Consider the following 19,166-nt stretch of genomic DNA (forward strand, 5'->3'; position numbering starts at 1 on the left):
GAAGTTTACCTAAAGAACTGGAAACAGGCTTGGGACCATTTGAGCGGGGAACTTCAGGGTCCCTTGTGCCAGGACTATGATCCAGAAGGGAGCAGATAGACCCCATGTGACTGGCCATATCCTTAGCCATGCAGACTCCTTGTGGCTGGGTCAAGGCCAGAGCAGACTCCAAAGTGCAGGGCCCAAGACTGGGTCTAAGGGCAGTACTCTCTCTCTAGCTATGTTAAACCCATCTATTGAGTTTTTAAATTTCAGTTATTATATTATTAATTTCTAGAAGTTCTAGTCAGTTCCTTTAAAAATCTGTTTTAGACATATTTTTAGTTCCTTCTTTTATTTTTTTCAACATGTTAACCATATTTATTTTATATTCTGTGTCTGATAATCCCAATATCTGAAGTCTCTGTGGGTCTTATACTTCTATCTGTTGTTTTGGTGGACTGGCTCTTGCTTTTGGTGCCTGTTTTATTTGTGTGTTTTGTGATTTTTGAGCTCACATTTCTTGAAATTTATCTATGTGAAATTCCTCAAAGCCTGCAATAAGGATGGGCTCCTACAAAAAAGATTCAGATGGGCTTCTCCCAGGCACCTGAGTACATGACAAGTTTGGGACAATTTTGAAACCAAATTTCCATCCAGGTACTGAAATCTCAGACTGAAAATCCACGTGATGGCCCATTTGTAATTGCACATTCTCAGAGGAGATTTGCCTCTTCATTAGCATCCCACTCAGTACCAAAGTTGTTAGGCACTTTTCAAGGAGTGGAGGTGGATTTCTTACGTCAAGGATGTACTGGGATGTTTCCATTTAAAATCCCAGTCTAGAGTAGGCCTTGGGCTTTTTCTCTTGTGATGTGACCCCTACAAGGCTGTGAACATTTAGCAAGTTAGGCAAATGCCCTCTGGGTTCCCACTTTCTTTTGTCCTAAGTATTCCTTACTTTCTTGCCAGCTCAGCGAAGCAAGAAGGAAGGTGTTTTTTCCTGCATCTTTAGTTTTCAGTGGGAAGGTCAGTTGGGGTACCTAGTCTGCTTTATTGCTGTGAAAGTCTTACACAATCTTAACATTTCTCCAATCTATCTATTTTGCTTAATTCTGACTGCTACCATCGGCTCATGCACATGTAATTTCTGGCTCCATCCAAAAGCCTTCCAATTGCATTCCCTGCTTCCAGTTTCTACCCTGCCTTTTCTCTCTATCTCCCATCCTTCCGACCAAGCTGTATCAATAAGGGTCTCAGCAGGAAACAAAATTCACCCATATAGCTCAAATGAAGATACTTTAATGAAAGGACCAGTTACAAAAGGGCTAGCAGAGGTAGGGGAGCAAATAAAAAGTTGATGAGGCTATCTACAGAGGAGATGCTAAAGAGACAAAGGGAGAAAATAAAGTTTCTAGAGCCCAGGGAATGGTAAAACCATGGAGGGGGAGCCACCTGGCAGGAGCTGTAGAGATGGAGGGATGAAGCTCCTGCTGGAGATGCAACATCAAAAGAGTGAAGGAATGGGGAAGAGATGCCCAATTTCACTTTCTACCTGCCTTGTAATAACCTTGCCTAAGCCTCTTTTGGGTCAAACCCAACCATTAGGCAGTCCTCAAAGAAGCTGAGGCCAATCCCCAGAGGCTCAGAGCTTGGCAGAGAAGGGCAGGAAATGAATCTGAGTGCCAAAGAGAAAATACCAACACATCAGCCTTTCTTCAGACCATGTTGAAATGTCAACTGTCTAATATGTTAGCTAACCTTATTATACCATCCTTCTTCTTAAAATCTGTCAGTGGATTTACATCATCTTCGGGACTGAATCTAAATTATGATACATGATTTCATCTCTGCTTATGGCCTCATTCTCCAGTTCCTGTCATAGCCTCCAGCCATTCTCAATTATTTCCAGATTCTCCAGTTGTCTATGCTCTCACATGTCTGTACACTGGCCATATTCTTTCCTTTTCCTAAGGCAATTTTCTGCACCTCCTTTGCTTGGTTAACTTCTATTCAATCTTCTAGAATCAAAGACTTAGCTCTGGAATCATTTCCCCCCTGAAAGTTTTCTTTTCTAGAGTGTTCCATCACTTCCCTACTTAATCCCATCATAATATTTAGTTGAACTGAGTGTCCTGACTGACTTCCCAGCTTGAGAACAGAGATAATACATTTTAGCTCCTACTTACAGCACCCAGCACCATTCCTGACACATAGCAGGCAATCAATAACAATTTTTCAAATTAATAAATAGAAACAATTAGGAAAGAAGAAGGAAAGCAAAAAGGTAGTCTAGTTATAAAGCTCTGAATTTTAGGTTATAGGAAAAGTCTTAGAATTTGAAGGATTTTTCTTTCTCAAATTTATTTACGAGATATTTATCTTGTACATAGGCAGAGCAAGATAAGGAAAAGACTAGACACAGGTCCAAGGACTTAGAATTGAATCCTAAGGGTTAATCCTAGTCTTGGGCACTGTCCTTCTAGAATATAAGAAAGACATTGCTTTGATGTTAGCTTAATTCTTGCCAAATAATGCTTTAACTTATTTAAATAAAAATTTGTAAAAGTGTGTATCAACCTATAAATTTATCGTAAATTCATATTCCAATAATTTTTGCTTTCTTTGTATGTTAAAAAATCTTACAATTGTGGAAACCATTCTTGCTTGGTTTATATTTCAATAGTATAAAATGCTTTCTTTTCAAAAATTCTTTGAGAGAAAACCAAAAAGCTATCTACTACATTGCAACAAAATACTGGAGAATTATTTGCTATGCTGATTGACATATTCTTATTTATTTATTTATTTATTGTAACAGTAATTATTTTATTTATAGGCTCAAATGAATATTCCATGTGTACATGATGAAATTTAAGACATATAGGAATCAGAAGTTTTTATCATTAATTTTCATAACTGTAACACTCCAGCTAAGTTTACAACCACAAATTCTAGTAAAAAGTGAGTAAAGATTGGGGGCTGGCCCCGTGGCCGAGCGGTCGCGCTCCGCTGCAGGCGGCCCAGTGTTTCGTTGGTTCCAATCCTGGGCGCGGACATGACACTGCTTGTGGAACCACGCTGAGGCAGCGTCCCACATGCCACAACTAGAAGAACCCACAACAAAGAATATACAACTATGTACCGGGGGGCTTTGGGGAGAAAAAGGAAAAAATAAAATCTTTAAAAAAAAAAAAGGGAGTAAAGATTTACAAATGTTTTTCTAATTAAAGACGATTTCTCAGATTTTTTGACAGAATGGTGTTACACTACATTTTCAAAATTTAGATTTTGTATTTTAGATTTTGCCTAAGATGGCCCATGAAACCTCTATAACACAATTTTTTCTAAAACTGACATATAGTCTAAAAAATACTCTTCATCAAATGTGCAGTGTAACACACAGGTTCACCACTGGAAAATAATTCTTAAAATTCGGCCAATGTAATAACACATACAACATGGTGAGTACTGAACAACGGACGAGAATACATTAAACAGAAGGGCTGAAATCTTCTGGTTGGAATCTTGAAGGAAGAGGGCCTCAAAGTGGGAAACCGTAATACTAGGATACACTACATGTCCCAGCATACCTTGCGAGTACAATTGACCACGACTCCCAGAATGCCTTGGTCTCCGCACGAAGGTTTCCTCGGAGCTGGGGCTTGTAGTTCTCCGTGGTCGTGTCAGTCTCTACGGCGAGGGCGGTGGTTGCTTATCCAGCCCGAGATATTAGGCGTAGTCTTCCAGTTTGGGGCAAAGCAGAAACACTTCGGGCTTCGGGTCTGGTTGGAGTTTTTGTCTCATCTCTTGGCTTCTGCTTTACACAGGTAAGTCACGGGGGGGGGCTATAATTTCCCGCCCCAGGGCCCCATCCTTTCTTTCCGGGAGCGAACTCGTTCTGGTGAAGCTATTTGTCCCTAAGCTGTCGCCGTAGCAGCCGCCGCCCATCCCTCTTTGTGTGCTTCGGAAAGCCGCGGCGCTAGTGGCGGCGACTGTTGGTGTTGGGGGCGAAGGAGAGGGACGTTACCGGCAAGTTGCAGGCGGGCGGACTCTTCTCCATCCCGTCGCCTGACAGGTGCGTTGACTCTTTCTGCTCTGTCTCATGTCGGGACTCAAAGGACGCCTTGGCAGTTTCTGCTGACTGCGCCGCCCTTCCCGGCTCGGGGAAGGAGTGGCGGGGAGAGCCGGGTGCAGTGGCTCTGGAAGGCCGGGGAGACGAGTCCACTCCCTTCCCTTCTTGACCCTCGGGAGGGGGCCCGAGGACCCTCGAGGCTTGTTCGGCGCCCGCTGGCCCCGGCTCCTGGGCGCCTTATCCTAGACCGCGCCCTCTTGGCCGTGACCCCAGAGGAGAAGGGACTCCTTTTCGCCTTGCTCCATTTCATAAATAAGAGTCGTTACTGCTTGTGTAGACAGTGTTTTCCCCTCACCGCGTGTATGTTGGGAAGTGCCCCAGCGCGGAGGTTGTAGCACAGAATTCCACAGACTTTCCCTTCCATGGAGTTTTAAGTGACCATGTCAGTCAGGGAGCCTCCGGCCTCAGTGAGGATGAGCGGGCCGGGCAGCTGTGTGTAGTTCAGCCGGTCAGACTTTGTTGTTGGACTTTGACCCAAAATATACTTAAACTTAGTATATTTGACAGTTAATGCTGGTGATTTTTGTGTTTTGCTTGTCCTTAATATAACGTAAATTAATGTAAATTACTGTTACATGGCAGTTTTCGAATTTACAAGAATTTTCTGCCTGACCGCATGTTGTTTCTATCAAATTTCTGGGAATGAATGCAAAACTCTGGGAATAGATTAGATCTGTGTTATTTAGCTTAAGAGCTTCTTAGTGCCAAACGGTGTCCTCTTTTTTAAGAGCCAGAGACATTGTGTTAAATTTAGGCATGTGAACATTAGAGAGTTTACTGTGTGCTAGCTACTGTGCTCAATTCTGAATATTTATTTCTTATATACCTTTGTTTATAATGTTTTTCAAGTCTTAGTAATATATATGCTTCCATTATTTTAAAGTAGTTTATATCTTTAGATGGCATTGAACTACATGGTCTCTTGAGACAATTCTCTTCTTAAAGACTAATTTTTTTAAAGAGTGCTGCTTTACCAATATAATAATAATTAAAATGATTATATGCTTCTTCAGATCACAAACATGTCGGACAAAAGTGAATTAAAGGCAGAGTTGGAACGTAAGAAGCAGCGGTTGGCCCAAATCAGAGAGGAAAAGAAGAGAAAAGAAGAAGAAAGGAAGAAAAAGGAGGTACGTTTGATTTTTTCAAATAAACTTGATATAAAACAATTGGAAGTTATTTCAAGTACTTATACTTCTATGTAGTACTTTTAGAATACTTAAAAATCCAGCAGTTGTGACTGCGAATATAGCACTATAGGTGAATCTTACTGTAAAGAAACCAGGTATGTGAAAATGACAAAGCTGATAACTAAAATAAGATTTTTTTAATACTGAATAAAAATATCTCATATAGGTTGTGTTTCCAGGATTTGATTTATAAAAGTTCAGTTTACATATTTAGTCTTCTAGGAATATGTTTGTTATATAAAGGGAACATCTGCCTTGTAATAGCTCATAAAACATGGCATATAGATCATAAATTAGTTTGGATTTTTCGCTTATTTGTCTGAATATTTTACTAGTCTGAACTGAACAATAATTTGTCAGAATAGATAATGGCAAAGAGATATATATAATAGATTATCTAATTGATTAGAGGATTTGTTTTTATCTCCTTTATCATGAGTCAGTCATTGAAATATTTTTACTGCGTTTGGTACTACCATAAAGGTGGACCAGATACTTATGTCTTCTGATTTTTGGCATCACCATTTCATCATGTATGGCAAATATGCATTGTCCTGAGCTGGAGATATTTTACTTGCTCCTGTCCTTATGAAAACTCTGTAGACAGATTTGTATTCTTTTACCACAGATACGTTTTAAATGGTCAGTGTAAGATAGTTTTGTCTTAAGCGTGACATTAGTAACATGTTTTTCTATGTGGTAACTTAAACAATAGCCAAGACTTCTAGAAATCTCTTAGAGAAAAAAAAATCACTAGCAAAAAATGTTGAAGGTACAATTTATATGCAACATTACTATGATGCTGTAAAAGACTGTAATTGAAGAATTTTCTAGTTTATTCTGAACATTTCTGTGATACATTATTACAAGAGGGTTAGAGCTTTAAGTTTGCTCTTTGATTAAAAGCTAACTGATAGAGTCAAGGGTCAGACTGGCAGAGCCATTTTAAAGCCAAAGTAGTATCGATAGCCCTAAATCTTTCAGTGCTGAGAGCAAATTTGATTTTGTTTTCTGAAGATGGCCATAAGTGGCCTCTAAGGGATATCTGTTACATCTAGTAATATCTAGTTTACAGTTTATAAAACATTGTAAGAGTAGTTTAATAGTACTAATGAGTCTACTAATATATTGTTATATATAGGTAAAGTGTGAACTTGATAATATAGCCTGTTTGGCTATTTTGATAAAATTTTCTGATGATTTCTTTAAGTTAAAATGGTATCATAGAATATTATGACTGACACAATTCACTGCAGACAATTTTACGAGTATTAGTTGTCTAGTCGAAATAGGCATTTGAGGTGTGTATATAAAACTTTTCTCTTCAAGGCTTAAATTTCTCTTGAGAAGTTTGGGAGAGTATTGAGGCTAAGCTAGTTTAACTGGAAGATTTTTGCTAAAACTATAAATGGCTGAAATAAAAACTGACAGAAATTTCGATAACAAAAAATATTTTGTGCTACACCAAAGTGAATTTTAATTTTCCAAACCCAACCATGTTTTTATTATCATAAAAAAGACCTATAATTTAAAATATACAAATGAAAACCTTTCTCCAGGTGAATTTTTGATAAACATCCTCTGCATAAAGTTGCATAAATACAATGAAGACTTCATGTAGAAGTTTGAGGTACTTAAATTTTTTCAACAAATCAAATTGTCCATTTACTTAAACTTTGTTACCTCTTAACTAATTCCACCTTATTTTTTTCATAGTGTTGTGATATTTATATCTAAGCCTTTGTGCCACTGAGGGAGATGTCCACAATTCCTGACTGTGGATAGTAATTTCATGCTGTAGATAATTAGAAGTTGACGCTACTTTCTGAATTTATCTGTTAGGAAAATTTTTGTGGAAATTCCTTGATTACATATAAAAATGGATCAATTTAATACATATCATTTGGAGATTACTTAGTAGAACTCTATTGAGAATGATTTTCATTTGATGACTATAATGTGTATTCAAAACTAAGTCCATCCCCAAAAATATATAGTGTTAGCAAATTATTTAAAATACATTTATTTTGCTCCATTGAAAATTATATTAGCTGTGGGTTTGTCATATATGGCCTTTATTATGCTGAGGTATTTTCCTTCTATACCCAATTTATTCAGAGTTTTTATCATAAATGGATGCTGTATCTTGTCAAATGCTTTCTCTGCATCTATTGAGATGATCATGTGATTTTTATTCTTCATTTTGTTGATGTGGTGTATCACATTGATTGATTTGCAGATGTTGAACCATCCCTAGAATAAACCCCACTTGATCATGGTGTATGATCTTTTTAATGTATTGTTGTATTCGATTTGCTAGTATTTTGTTGAGGATTTTTGCATCGATGTTCATCAGTGATATTCACCTGTAATTTTCTTTTTTAAAATAGATTTATTTTGCAAATAGAAATGTTCATACCATATATAAACTTAAGTTTTTAACTTAAAAAATTTAGACTGATCAGAAGAAAGAAGCAGTCGCTCCTGTGCAAGAAGAGTCAGATCTTGAAAAAAAAAGAAGAGAAGCTGAAGCATTGCTTCAAAGCATGGGGCTAACTCCAGAATCCCCCATTGGTAAGGATAAGAATATATCCATTGATAAGAGATAGGTGTATATTCTTTTCAGCTCAGATGTACCTGAGATGAGTGAGTTGACTTAATATACTTTGTATATTTTTCTTATTTGTGTCTCTTAAAAGTCATTAATCTTATAATTTATTTGGAATTATCTTGTTTCAGATGTGCTAAGACATGGTTATTTTGTTCAAAAGAGCTGCAAGATTAATTATATTTATTAACATATACTAAACAGCCAGTTGACTTTCTTGTTAAATCAGTAATTTATTTCAACAAACATTTGTTGAGCAAATTTTCTGTGCCATACTGTGTTAAGCTCAAAGTTGACTGTGATTCCTGATCTTAACTCTGTATTCCTTTCTGTAAGTTAAAGAGCAGTATGATGAATCAAAGTTCTAACAGTATATTAGCATTCAAAGGTATAGGAGTGGAAGGAGAAGCTTATTGCCTTCTGCTCTCAATGCTAATAAGGGAAATAGTATTGGTAGCTTATTTTGGCAGTAATTTGACTTAATTTTCTTCTTTTTCTGGGCTCTTCATTTTGATAGCAGTGCTAGACCAAAAAGCTGAAAAGTAGAGGTACTGAGGACAATCTAGTTACATATCAGAAAACATTCAATGCTTACTTAAAATAATTCTGAGCTGGGTGCTGTTACATAGCATTTTAGTTTGACATGGCCTTTGTCATTTAGGGACCTAAAATTTCAAGGTTAGTTTGTGGGTTAATTCCATCTAGTCCAGGGGACAAATACTGGACATAGTAACTTCTATATGCCTGTTGTTGTGAAACTGCAACGTAACTGTTTTTCGAGCTGATGTTTCTAAAAGGTTTCACGATGAAAAAGCTGGTTAATGTCATGGTCTGCTTCATTGTTATGTCTTTCAGCTCATTTGCCTTTTCCTTATTGGTATAATTTGAAGCTTGAAATACATTAATATTTATGTCCTTTTTTAAATAAGCTTATGTTGCATATTGCAGTTTTAAAGGTAAATGAATCAAAATACTTTTGTTTAAAAAAAATACGCTAGTAACTAAACCAAGTTGCTTGTTAGTTGTATAGTTTTTGAGTGATCATTTTTCCTGTGCCTTTGGCTTTTGTCTTTCTCCTGTAGGCTTTTTTTCCTTTTCTGTTCTCTTTAGGGCTTTGGTTTCCCTGAATTCACTTGCTCATGTTTCTCAATTCATGGCCCACCTCCATCATTGGTTCTTGAAAGACTGTTCTTTATTTGTATGTGTATGTTTCTCCCTCATTCCCCATTTCCAGTTCCATCCTCCTTCCCAGTCTTGCATTAAGTACCCATTCTTGCATTTTTAATGTATGTCCTTTTGATCTGTCCTTCATTTGTTTACATTTTTCGAGGTTTCATATATCTTTGTGTATATGCTTTGTACACATAAATGGCGTGCTGTGTATCTCATTCTGTGTATTCCTTTTTGTCAAGCAGCATTGCATTTGAGATCTACCCATGTTGCTACTTATAGATCTAGTTATTTTTGACTGATTTATAATATTCCATCATATACCATATTTTACTTATCCATTTGCCAGTGATAGGCACTTAGATTGCTTCTCTCTCTGCTTTGCTATTGAAAGCAACACTGCAAAGAATATGTTCTTTCCCCTTGAGGACTGTGGAAAAGTTTCTCTGGGGTGTATTCCCAAAAATTGACTTACTGTGTTATTGTGTATAGGTTTACTTATATTTATTAGGTTCTACATATCACTCTCAAGAATGACTATAAAAGTTTACTCTCCTACTACCAGTGCATGAGAAAGTAACTATTTTGTGATATCCACATCATAACTTGATATTATCTAACTTTCTAATTTTTGCCAACTTGATGAATGTAAAGTGATATGTTACAGTGTTTTGATATACATTAATCTGTTCACAGCAAGGTTGACTGTTTCTTCATATATCTATTAGCCATTTATATTTTCCCTTCTGTGAATTCTATATTCATATTCTTTGCCTATTTACTATTGGGGTTCTTTATCTTGCTGTAGGATTCCTTGTATATTTTAGGGAGGATTTCTTTGTGTGTTTTAGTCTTTTTTTTTTTTTTAGTGAGGAAGATTGGCCCTGAGCTAACATCTATGCCAGTCTTCCTCTGTTTTGTATGTGGGGTGCCACCACAGCATGGCTTGATGAGTGACATGTAGGTCTGTGCCTGGGATCTGAACCTGTGAACCCCGGGCTGCCAAAGCAGAATGTATGAACTTAACCACTATGCCACCAGGCTGGGCCCTGTCTTAGTCTTTTTAAAAATACCTTCTCCCAGTCTATTACCTGTTAACTCTGTTTATAGTATCCTTCACTGAACAGAATCCTTCATTTTGATATGTTCAAATCCTTCATTTTGATAATGGTGATCTCTAGCAATTATAACCCTTTTTTTGTGTGTGCTTTTTGGTTTCTGAAAGAAATCCTTTCCTACTTTGAGGACACAAATATATTCTCCTACATTTTTTCTATTAGGTTTTATAGTTTTAGCCTTCACCTTTAGATATTTGGGTTATATTTTTGAACACAGTGTGAGGTAGGCTTCCAATGTAATTTTTCTCCATGTAGTTAGCTAATTTTCTCAGTACCATTTATTAGGTAGTCCGCCTTTTCCCCCACTGAATCTGATGTCAACTTTGTCATACAATCAGTTCCCGTATATTCATGGGCGTTTCTGGGCTCTGTGTTTTCACTGCTGATCTATTTGTCTGATTCTATGCTGTTAACCGACAGTTTAATCACCATGGCTTTGTGTTATATCCTAATTTCTGATGTAGAAAATCACCCCCTTTTTCAAAATAGCCCTAGCTTCACAAAATTTTTCTTCTCCTCAAAAAAAAATTAGTTTATCCCTCCAAAATCTTGTAGCACCATACATTGCTTTAGTTATATGATTTTAGTCTAAGTCTGGAAAATTGTCCGTACATACTACTTTTGCCCTTTATTATGGACTTGCTGAAGAGAGTGGGCCAGTTGGTCTCTAGAACGTCCCACTTCCTGGCTTTGTCTGATGGTTTTCTCACATTTAGCTTTTGTTCCTCTGACCCTTGTGTTTCCTTTAAACTGGAAATTAGATTGAGAAAGCTTGATTAGCTTCAGGTTGAACATCTTTGGCAGGAATATCTCATAGATGATTCTGTGTACTTCATGTTGCATCACATCAGTAGCACACATGTCAGGTTGTTGAGCTGTTAGTGACGCCAAGATTGATTACTGTGTTCTGATTGTGACAGCCAGCTTTCTCCAACATAATTACAAGTTTTTTCTTCTTAACGATTAGCAAGTAATATCTGGAGGTGATACTTTGGCATCACATGAATATTTATTTCTCCATCAACTTTTCACCAAATAGCTTTAATACATATCTATTGATGATCCTCATCTTAATCAGTTATTTAATTAAGAAAATTGTTTTTGTAATTCCATCACTCCTTCTACATTTATTGGCTGGAATTCTGTAAAGGGGAGCTTTTCCTAGCAACTAGGCTATTTGGTTACCCTAAATGCATTTCTTTTTAGAAAAGCAGAAGACATACTTAATTTTTTTCACTTTAATTATTAATAGTCATGTCCAGGGGTGGCAGATGGTTTTTTGTGGGTATTTTTAAAGTAGATTAGCTAATAGTTTATTTAGGATATTTGTATGTGTACTCAAAAGTGAAATTTGCCTGTAGTTTTCTTGTACTCTCCGTGTTCAGTGACAGTCGTGGTTATGGTTTAAAGATAAACTGGACAGTTTTCCCTTTTGCTATTTTGTAGAACAGCTTGTAAAAGATAGGTGTTATCTGTTCTTTAAAAACTTGGTAGGGTTCAACTGTAAAACTCCGGGGATTATGATTTTTTTTTCCCCAGGGAATGGTGGAAAGCAGGGGTTATTCATCATTTCAGGTTTTTTTAAAAACTACTCAGGTTTTCTATTTCTTCTTGTATCAGTTTTATGTTTTTTAAGCAATAATAAACATTTATCTCTCACAGTTTCTGCTGGTCATGAATTTGGTAGTGGCTTAACTGAGTGATTCTGGCTCTGTTCTCTTATGGAGTTGAAGTCAAGATGTCAGTCAGAGCTGTAGTCCTCTGAAGGCTTGATAGAGCTAGCAGGTTTGCTTTCAAGGTGGCTCATTCACATGGCTGGCAGGTTGGTGTTGGTTGGTAGTAGGAGGCCTTAGTTCCTATCCACCTGGGCCCCTCCACAGAACTGCTTGAGTATTCTTGCAGCATGTCAGCTGGGTTTTCCCAGAGTGAGCAATCTGAGAGAAAGAGAGTCAGCAGGAAGCTATCCTTCTTATGACTTAAGCATTGAAAATCACAGAGCATCACTTCAGCCACATTCTGTCAATTGGAAGAGAGTCTTTAAGTCCAGCCCACATTCACAAAGGATTTGAACATTCTTTAAAACTACTAAAGTATTTACAGCAAACTTACAGATCTCTTCATATCTTGAGATGAACATTTGTGTTTTTTTTTCCCTTTTAATGTATTAACATGATTTATATTGGTAGGTTTTCTAATGTAAAAGCATGCTTACCTTCTGGAATAAATTCAAGTTAATTATGAGCTAATATTTTTCTTATACATTGCTGGATTTGTTTGCTGATATTTTATTTAGGAATTCTTCATCTGTACTCATAAAAGAGTCAGGCCTGTAATGTTTTTTCCTTTTACTATGTCTTGTCTGGTTTTATTGTAGTGGTTATATTAGCCTCATTAAACGAGTTGTGTGGTTTTCCACCATCTTATGTTCTGATAGATGCCTAAAGATCTTTCCAGGATTTATTTAAAATTAGGCCTGAAGGATACAAGATACAGATGAGGGCAGTGGCTGTCAAAATTTCTTGAATGTAACCCATAATAAAAAATACGTTTTATATTATGACCCAGGATGGATACTTGTTTTTTATTTCACTACAGAATGTATTTATTAAACATTTTTAAATTGTAGAAGTATAAAAACACTGCTAGAATATTCAAGAGGATTTATTAAAAACATCAATCTATTGTTTTCCTAAAATGGACTTTTTTCTTTTTTTTATTCTACTGAAAAGAATTTGTCTTTTGAAAAAGATATAGCTAGTAAAACCTCTCTTGGCTTCTCTTTGCTGGTAGATTATTTGGTCATTTGACTGCTTTTTATCAGAGTTGCTTGAGAGCAGGGACAGTATATTACATTTTTATCCCTGGTGCCCAGCAAAGGTTAGACACTTAAATGTTTGTTCAATGATTATTAGGTCATATGTCTTTCTACCTGGTAAGGCCAAATAAAAGCCGTATGCTTTAAAAGCAACAACAACAAAATCTGATCTTTAGATTTTAGGAAATATGTAGTGGAAATTGAAATGTGAATATTTCATAAAAGAGGTATGGCTTGATTTCTTTTTTTTTTAAACTAAATTTATGTGGCCAGTCTTAAGAAAGTTAATTTTAGGCACAACTTCAAGACATGTTATATCAAATATGGAGTTCCTAAACACTGATGATAAAAAAAAAGTGAATTTCGTTTTGTATGTCTAACTACTGCTTTAACCATCTTGTAGAGAGATGAAAACAGATATTACCAATTACTCTGTAGCATAAGTCTGTATCATTAGGGTAACAGTACCTTGATTAGTGTGGTAGTTTATTACCTGGATTTTCTTTTATTAGGAAGAAACAAAAGAAATTTGCTAGTCCAAATAAGTATTGCTTTACTTATTTCACACTCTCTCCTGATAACTTTTGAATATTTTAAATCTGATTTTTTTCCAGTTTTACTGAGAAATAATTGACATACATCACTATAAATTTAAGGTGTACAGCATGATAGTTTGATTTACATATATTATGAAATGATTACCATAGTAGGTTTAGTTAACATCCATCATCTCATATAGATACAATAAAAAGAAAAGAAAAAAATTTCCTCCTTGTGATGAGAACTCTTAGGATCTACTCTCTTAACAACTTTGCTGTATATCACACAGCAGTGTTAACTCTAGTTGTCATGTTGTACATTACATTCCTAGTACTTTCTTATAACTGGTGAATCTGGTTTTTAGATAGAATGCTTTCCCTATCCAAGTCATTTTTTCAGTTTTGCCTAATTTAAAACAGTCGTTCCTTATAGTATTTTAATACTACAAAATTTTATTTTTATTTAATAATTTCATTAAAAAAATTTATCTGGTACTCTGAATTACACTGAAGAGAGTAAAGGAAATGAAACAATTAGGGGAGATTAGTAGAGGATATTTGAACTTCATTATCAGGAGAAGGGGCCATAGAAAAGGGAGAAATTAGTATTTCAGAGAGTTAAGGTTTAAAGCAACACCTTTCAGGACAAAAAGAGTAAGGTATGAAAAACGAGTATTTAAATATTAATATTCCAGACTAGGAGCACTTGTATCCACAAGGGGGCATTATTGTAACACGGACTGTGTTGAAGGACCAAGTATCATAATTGAGCTAGAAGAGGCCTCACAACTTTGGGTTATCTTAGGAGCTCACTCCTTCCATTTCGATCACTTCTACCAACATTCCCACTCCCTACATTCACTTTCCTTGGCTGTGCGCTTTTTCTAGGTCCTTCCTGGTAAAAAAAAAAGCCCCTTCTTGCTGGAGGTTTTCTTCTACATGAAAAATAATTGGGCTGTGTGCCAATCCTTCATCTCAGACTTCTGTATAGTCTCGAGTGGTTGACTTGAACTTAATTCTAATTCTAAATCTAGGTCCATTCCCATGTCCTTTGCGGCTTAAAAATATTCTATTTTTTTCTTCACAGGCCAAAAGGCGGCAATGTTAGTTTTATATCCTTGGAAGGCCAAGATCTAAGCTGGCAGGAAGGGCCTTCTTGATTGGCCTTTTATCCTATAGAATGAGAGTCACAGCCTCTCAGTATTACTTACATGATCAGTGAATGCTCTGGGTATATTTGTTTGTCAGTTTACTTGATATTTTTCTCCCTTGGTTCTCAAAGAAGGAAATAGATATCTTTGCTCTAAACTTCTAAAAAGCTTAAATTCGTTCACATACTCACATATGTTTGTATTAAATCTTTTATCTTTGTACTATTTAAAGCCTTGTTTTAGGCTATTTTATATACAGAACTGTGGAGTAAAGATAATCTGATTGAATTGCTGTTCTTAGTAAGCAAATAATATCTCACTTACTTGACGGAAGCGAATTAGTAACAACTTATGTTATTTTCAAAGTTGATTGGACTCTTAAACCATCTTTAAAAATGAATTCTAGAATTGAGTCTTTTCTGAGATTGTGAGAGGGTATGAGTTCAGTTTTTTTAACCTCCCTGAATGCGTGCATTTATTTGTTCTTGGTGGTCATTTGTTAGAGCCTGGGAGTATAGTGGCATTGCCTTTGTGTGCAGTTACTGTATTCTTTCATTTTTCTAGACTAACTGGGTTAAAATATGGTAGTCACCAAATAATGTCACCATTCCCTTTTTTCCTATTAACATTTCTCCTTTTTCAGTGATAGTAATTTTCTTATTCTAGGTTTGTCCCTTCTGTGGTATACATTATTTATTATTGCAAGATGAAGTTGGTGGGCCAGATAATAATTTTGAGTCTTTTGTGAGTCCTCTCCATCAGCTGGCTTGAAAACTGTCTTTTGGCAGGAAGAATATAGCTCTGGGATGGAGATTTTTATCTAATTATAAATTTGAAGTCATAGTGATTTATTTTGCTTCTGGCTGAGAAACTGTGATAATTTGGTAGAATCACTCTGTAATTTATTTTTTATTTCTGAAACTTTTATTTCAGAAATGGCTATGTTAGTGTATTTACTTATGTATGTATAATTACTGTTTAACCTATTTCCGTAAATAATTTGAGGTAACATTTTTTTTAAATGTAGTGTTAACCAAGTAGGATACTCTTGAACTTGAGTGGGATCATTGATAGTTCAAATGACCAGAAAGGGGAATAAAGGTATTAAACTGGAAAAGGATTTTATAGTTCACCATAAATTAATTAGATGTGTAGAAATATTACTATTTTCCTCTAATATTTCTAATATTATGTACTGAGAAAAATTATTTTCCTAAGCATGAAGTTAAGTATGTAATTTAAAGAATATAAAATTTCTTCTTTGAAAATTTTTCATGTGAAAGTAGTGTAGTCCCTCACTCTAATTTAAGAAACACATATTTCTGCTTACAGCACAATAGGCAAACCACGGTTAGATGTTACTTGTTATTCTTCTATTAGTTGGCACTTAGGCTAGGGGAAGGCTCACAGTGAGAGGTGGACAAAAAGATGTGGAAGTGTAGCCTAAGAGAGGTTAGGAGACGTTCATGTTCTTTCACTTCACATACAAGTCATGTTTAGCTACTTTGAGTTACACACACAGCACGTAGCACAGGCCTATGCACTTGAGAACTGTATGAAGGTGATCTGGTTTTGTCATTGTTTCTGAGAGTTTAATCACAAAATTAGAAACACTGGATTATGTTTTTATAGTCCTTTGGAATTTAAGCAAGAATTAACCACTGTATCTCAGGAGACAAACATCCTAGCTATGGTTTTTTTTCTTCTAAGCTTATTATTGGTTACCAGTAGAATTTGCCATTGAAAAAATAAGGATGATCAGTTTCATACCTGTGTTTAAGATGTAATTCATCATATTATACCTTTACATTTTGTTAGATTAGCAAGCCCACTGTTTTTACTGTAGTGTGTATAATCATTTAAACATAATTATAAGGGTTCAGTGAATGTGACTTCCAAAGACACAGGCTTTTAATTAAATACATACTTCTTTCGATTAGTTCTTCTATAACTAGGAACTTAACCTTTTTTTCAGTAGACTAGTAAAAGAAGGGCTTGCAGCTCAACATAAAATATATTGGTCACTTAATATTGTACATTAAAAAAATTATTTTAAAAAGATACTTGGGATTGGGGACATTTATGGTAAAGTTTAACCAGAAGATGGCAGTGATGCTCCTCCTATACTCCCTGCAATGGTAATCAAAAAGTTTTACAAATGTAATAGCATGAAATATGCATGATCAACTGTTAGTATATAATATTAAAAGTGACAATTTAGGAGAAAGCATTTGCTGTTTGTTTTATATACTATGAAAAATGTGTATTTTTCTATAAGAAGGGATTAAGAATATTTTGGGTGTCTGTATCTTTGTCTGTACACTTCAGTTTTTTCTGAATACTGGGGTAAGGAAGTTACCATAAGTCTTGCCTTATTTAAGTTGCATGCATCACTTTATGTTATGCATCATGTCTAGAAGGCATGCCGTTTTATGGACTGTTTGCATTTTTCACCCAAATTGCTGGAAACTAATGGCATTTTAAAGGAGTCATTCCTTTAACTACAAATATTTCTCTAAATTGGCCCCTTTTTGGTGGGAGGAAAATGAAATCATTGAAGATATAATTTTTGAAAGAAAAGATTGTTAGACAAAAGTTAACATTTTAAAATAAATCTCGGACAGTCAGAGAGTACATGACTTTTGAAGCATATTTCAGAATTTTGATTTTGACAGCAATTATAAATAATACTTACAATCAAGTGATCTTAAAAGTGAGAAGTTAGAAAGGGGAGAAGGAATGCTCTCCTTTAAAGATTAGTACCCTCATTTGGTGTTGGCTGAGATGAAGATGCATCCTTCCATAATCTTGCTTTTTTTTTTTTTAAAAATATAAAGCCCAAGTGCATTTTGCCAGAGAAATTGCATGAATCGTCAGCATGCATTGTTAACTTTGTCTTTCTCCTCTTCTTTCTACTGTTCATTTTCATTCATGTATTTTTGTTTTTTGGTTTGCCGTTATTTTTTCTTTTTTGTTAATTACTTCATGTTAAATTACTTTTGAAACGTCATAAGCTGAGCAACCTCTCCGTGTAGTAACAGCGGATACCTGTCTATTTCACTATTTAGTCCCTCCTCCTATGTCTCCATCCTCCAAATCTGTGAGCACCCCAAGCGAAGCTGGAAGCCAAGACTCTGGAGACGGTGCAGTGGGATCTAGGTACCGTAATTTTCTTTTAATATTTTAATGATAGAATGTATTTAGTGCCCAGATACTGTTGATGCTTTAGAGGGACTCCATATAGTTATGCTGAGTTAGTTCTAACATTTTGAAATCTAAATGGCATAGAAGTTGTTTGTTGTAAATGGGGGGAAATTGTTTTGCTTTGTTTTGTTTTACAGTATTTTATCTGTCACATTTGATTAACTTAGTATCGAATAGTTAACTGATTTTATGCTAATTAATTTATATTAAAAATAGAGGTGTTAGTTCATTTAAATTTTTTCTGTTTATATAAATTTCATACTGGTTATTAAGTGAATGTTTTGGGTATAAATAATGTAAAAAACTTTGTGGTGCTTATTTCCCCATTCAGTAGTTGAAAATCTAAACAATTCAGTTGAACAGCCCAATTGTGCCCTATTAAGTCACTTGTTCTAATTAAGATAGAAAAGAATAATGCATAAAGTATCAAGAATAAGGAATAATTGCGGAGGAAATGTTAAGAATATTTACTGCCTCCAGGGCGTTATACGAAGTGAAATAAGTCAGGCAGAGAAAGACAAATACTGTATGATCTCACTTATATGTGGAAACTGAAAAAAAACAAGCTCATAAATGCAGACAACAGATTGGTGGTTGCCAGAGGTGGGGGTTTGGGGGTGGGCTAAATGGGTGAAGGGGGTCAAAAGGTACAAACTTTCAGTTATAAAATAAGTCATGGGGATGTAATGTACAGCATGGTGACTATAGTTAATACTACTTGATTGCATATTTGAAAGTTGCTAAGAGAGTAGATCTTAAAAGTTCTCATTACAAGAAAAAAATCTATAACTGTGTAGTGATGGATGTTAACTAGGCTTATCGTGGTGATCGTTTCAAAATATATACAAATATCGAATCATTATGTTGTACACCTGAAACTAATATAATATTATATGTCAGTTATGCCACAATTAAAAGAACGGTAATGCTTAGTGCCAAGTTTTCCTGAACTCGCATCTTCTTTATAAAACTGTATTTCACGTTTGTTTTAGGATACTGTACACATGTTGGGACTTGCTTTTCAAAAGTTTATTAGGGTTTCAGCTTCTTTCCGAAGATTGTATTGGGAAAAGTATTATTACTTATTCTTTTTGTCATACATTCACGCAATAATCCGAAGTCTTGATTTAACAGGATCAGTTTTTGACTTCTTGTGACAGTTGAATGAGATTAAACATAATTAGTTAAAATCTTTATTCAGAATCCTTACTTTGGTCCAGGACGTTAAATGTCCTCCTCTGGAAGATCACTTAACAC

At 35.4% G+C, this 19,166-nt stretch overlaps 1 protein-coding gene across 20 annotated transcripts in view; it reads left to right on the plus strand.

Annotated features, from left to right (window-relative positions):
• The first annotated feature begins 3,587 nt into the window (after positions 1-3,587).
• Positions 3,588-19,166, plus strand: part of DYNC1I2 (dynein cytoplasmic 1 intermediate chain 2) — a 51,461-nt gene continuing 35,882 nt past the window's right edge. For 4 of the 20 annotated variants that reach the window (XM_008527380.2, XM_070580157.1, XM_070580164.1 and 1 more), the window contains exons 1-4: positions 3,588-3,809; positions 5,128-5,244; positions 7,761-7,878; positions 17,774-17,864. In XM_008527380.2, the coding sequence (XP_008525602.1) occupies positions 5,137-5,244; positions 7,761-7,878; positions 17,774-17,864 (317 nt within the window). In that variant the 5' untranslated portion in view covers positions 3,588-3,809; positions 5,128-5,136. Of the gene's footprint in view, positions 4,171-5,000; positions 5,245-7,760; positions 7,879-17,033; positions 17,052-17,719; positions 17,865-19,166 lie in introns of all 20 variants that reach the window. The other 16 variants (XM_070580150.1, XM_070580153.1, XM_070580158.1 and 13 more) reach the window with 8 other exon arrangements.

Source organism: Equus przewalskii, chromosome 17 (genome assembly GCF_037783145.1).
Source record: "Equus przewalskii isolate Varuska chromosome 17, EquPr2, whole genome shotgun sequence".
Classification (NCBI taxonomy): Eukaryota; Metazoa; Chordata; class Mammalia; order Perissodactyla; family Equidae; genus Equus; species Equus przewalskii.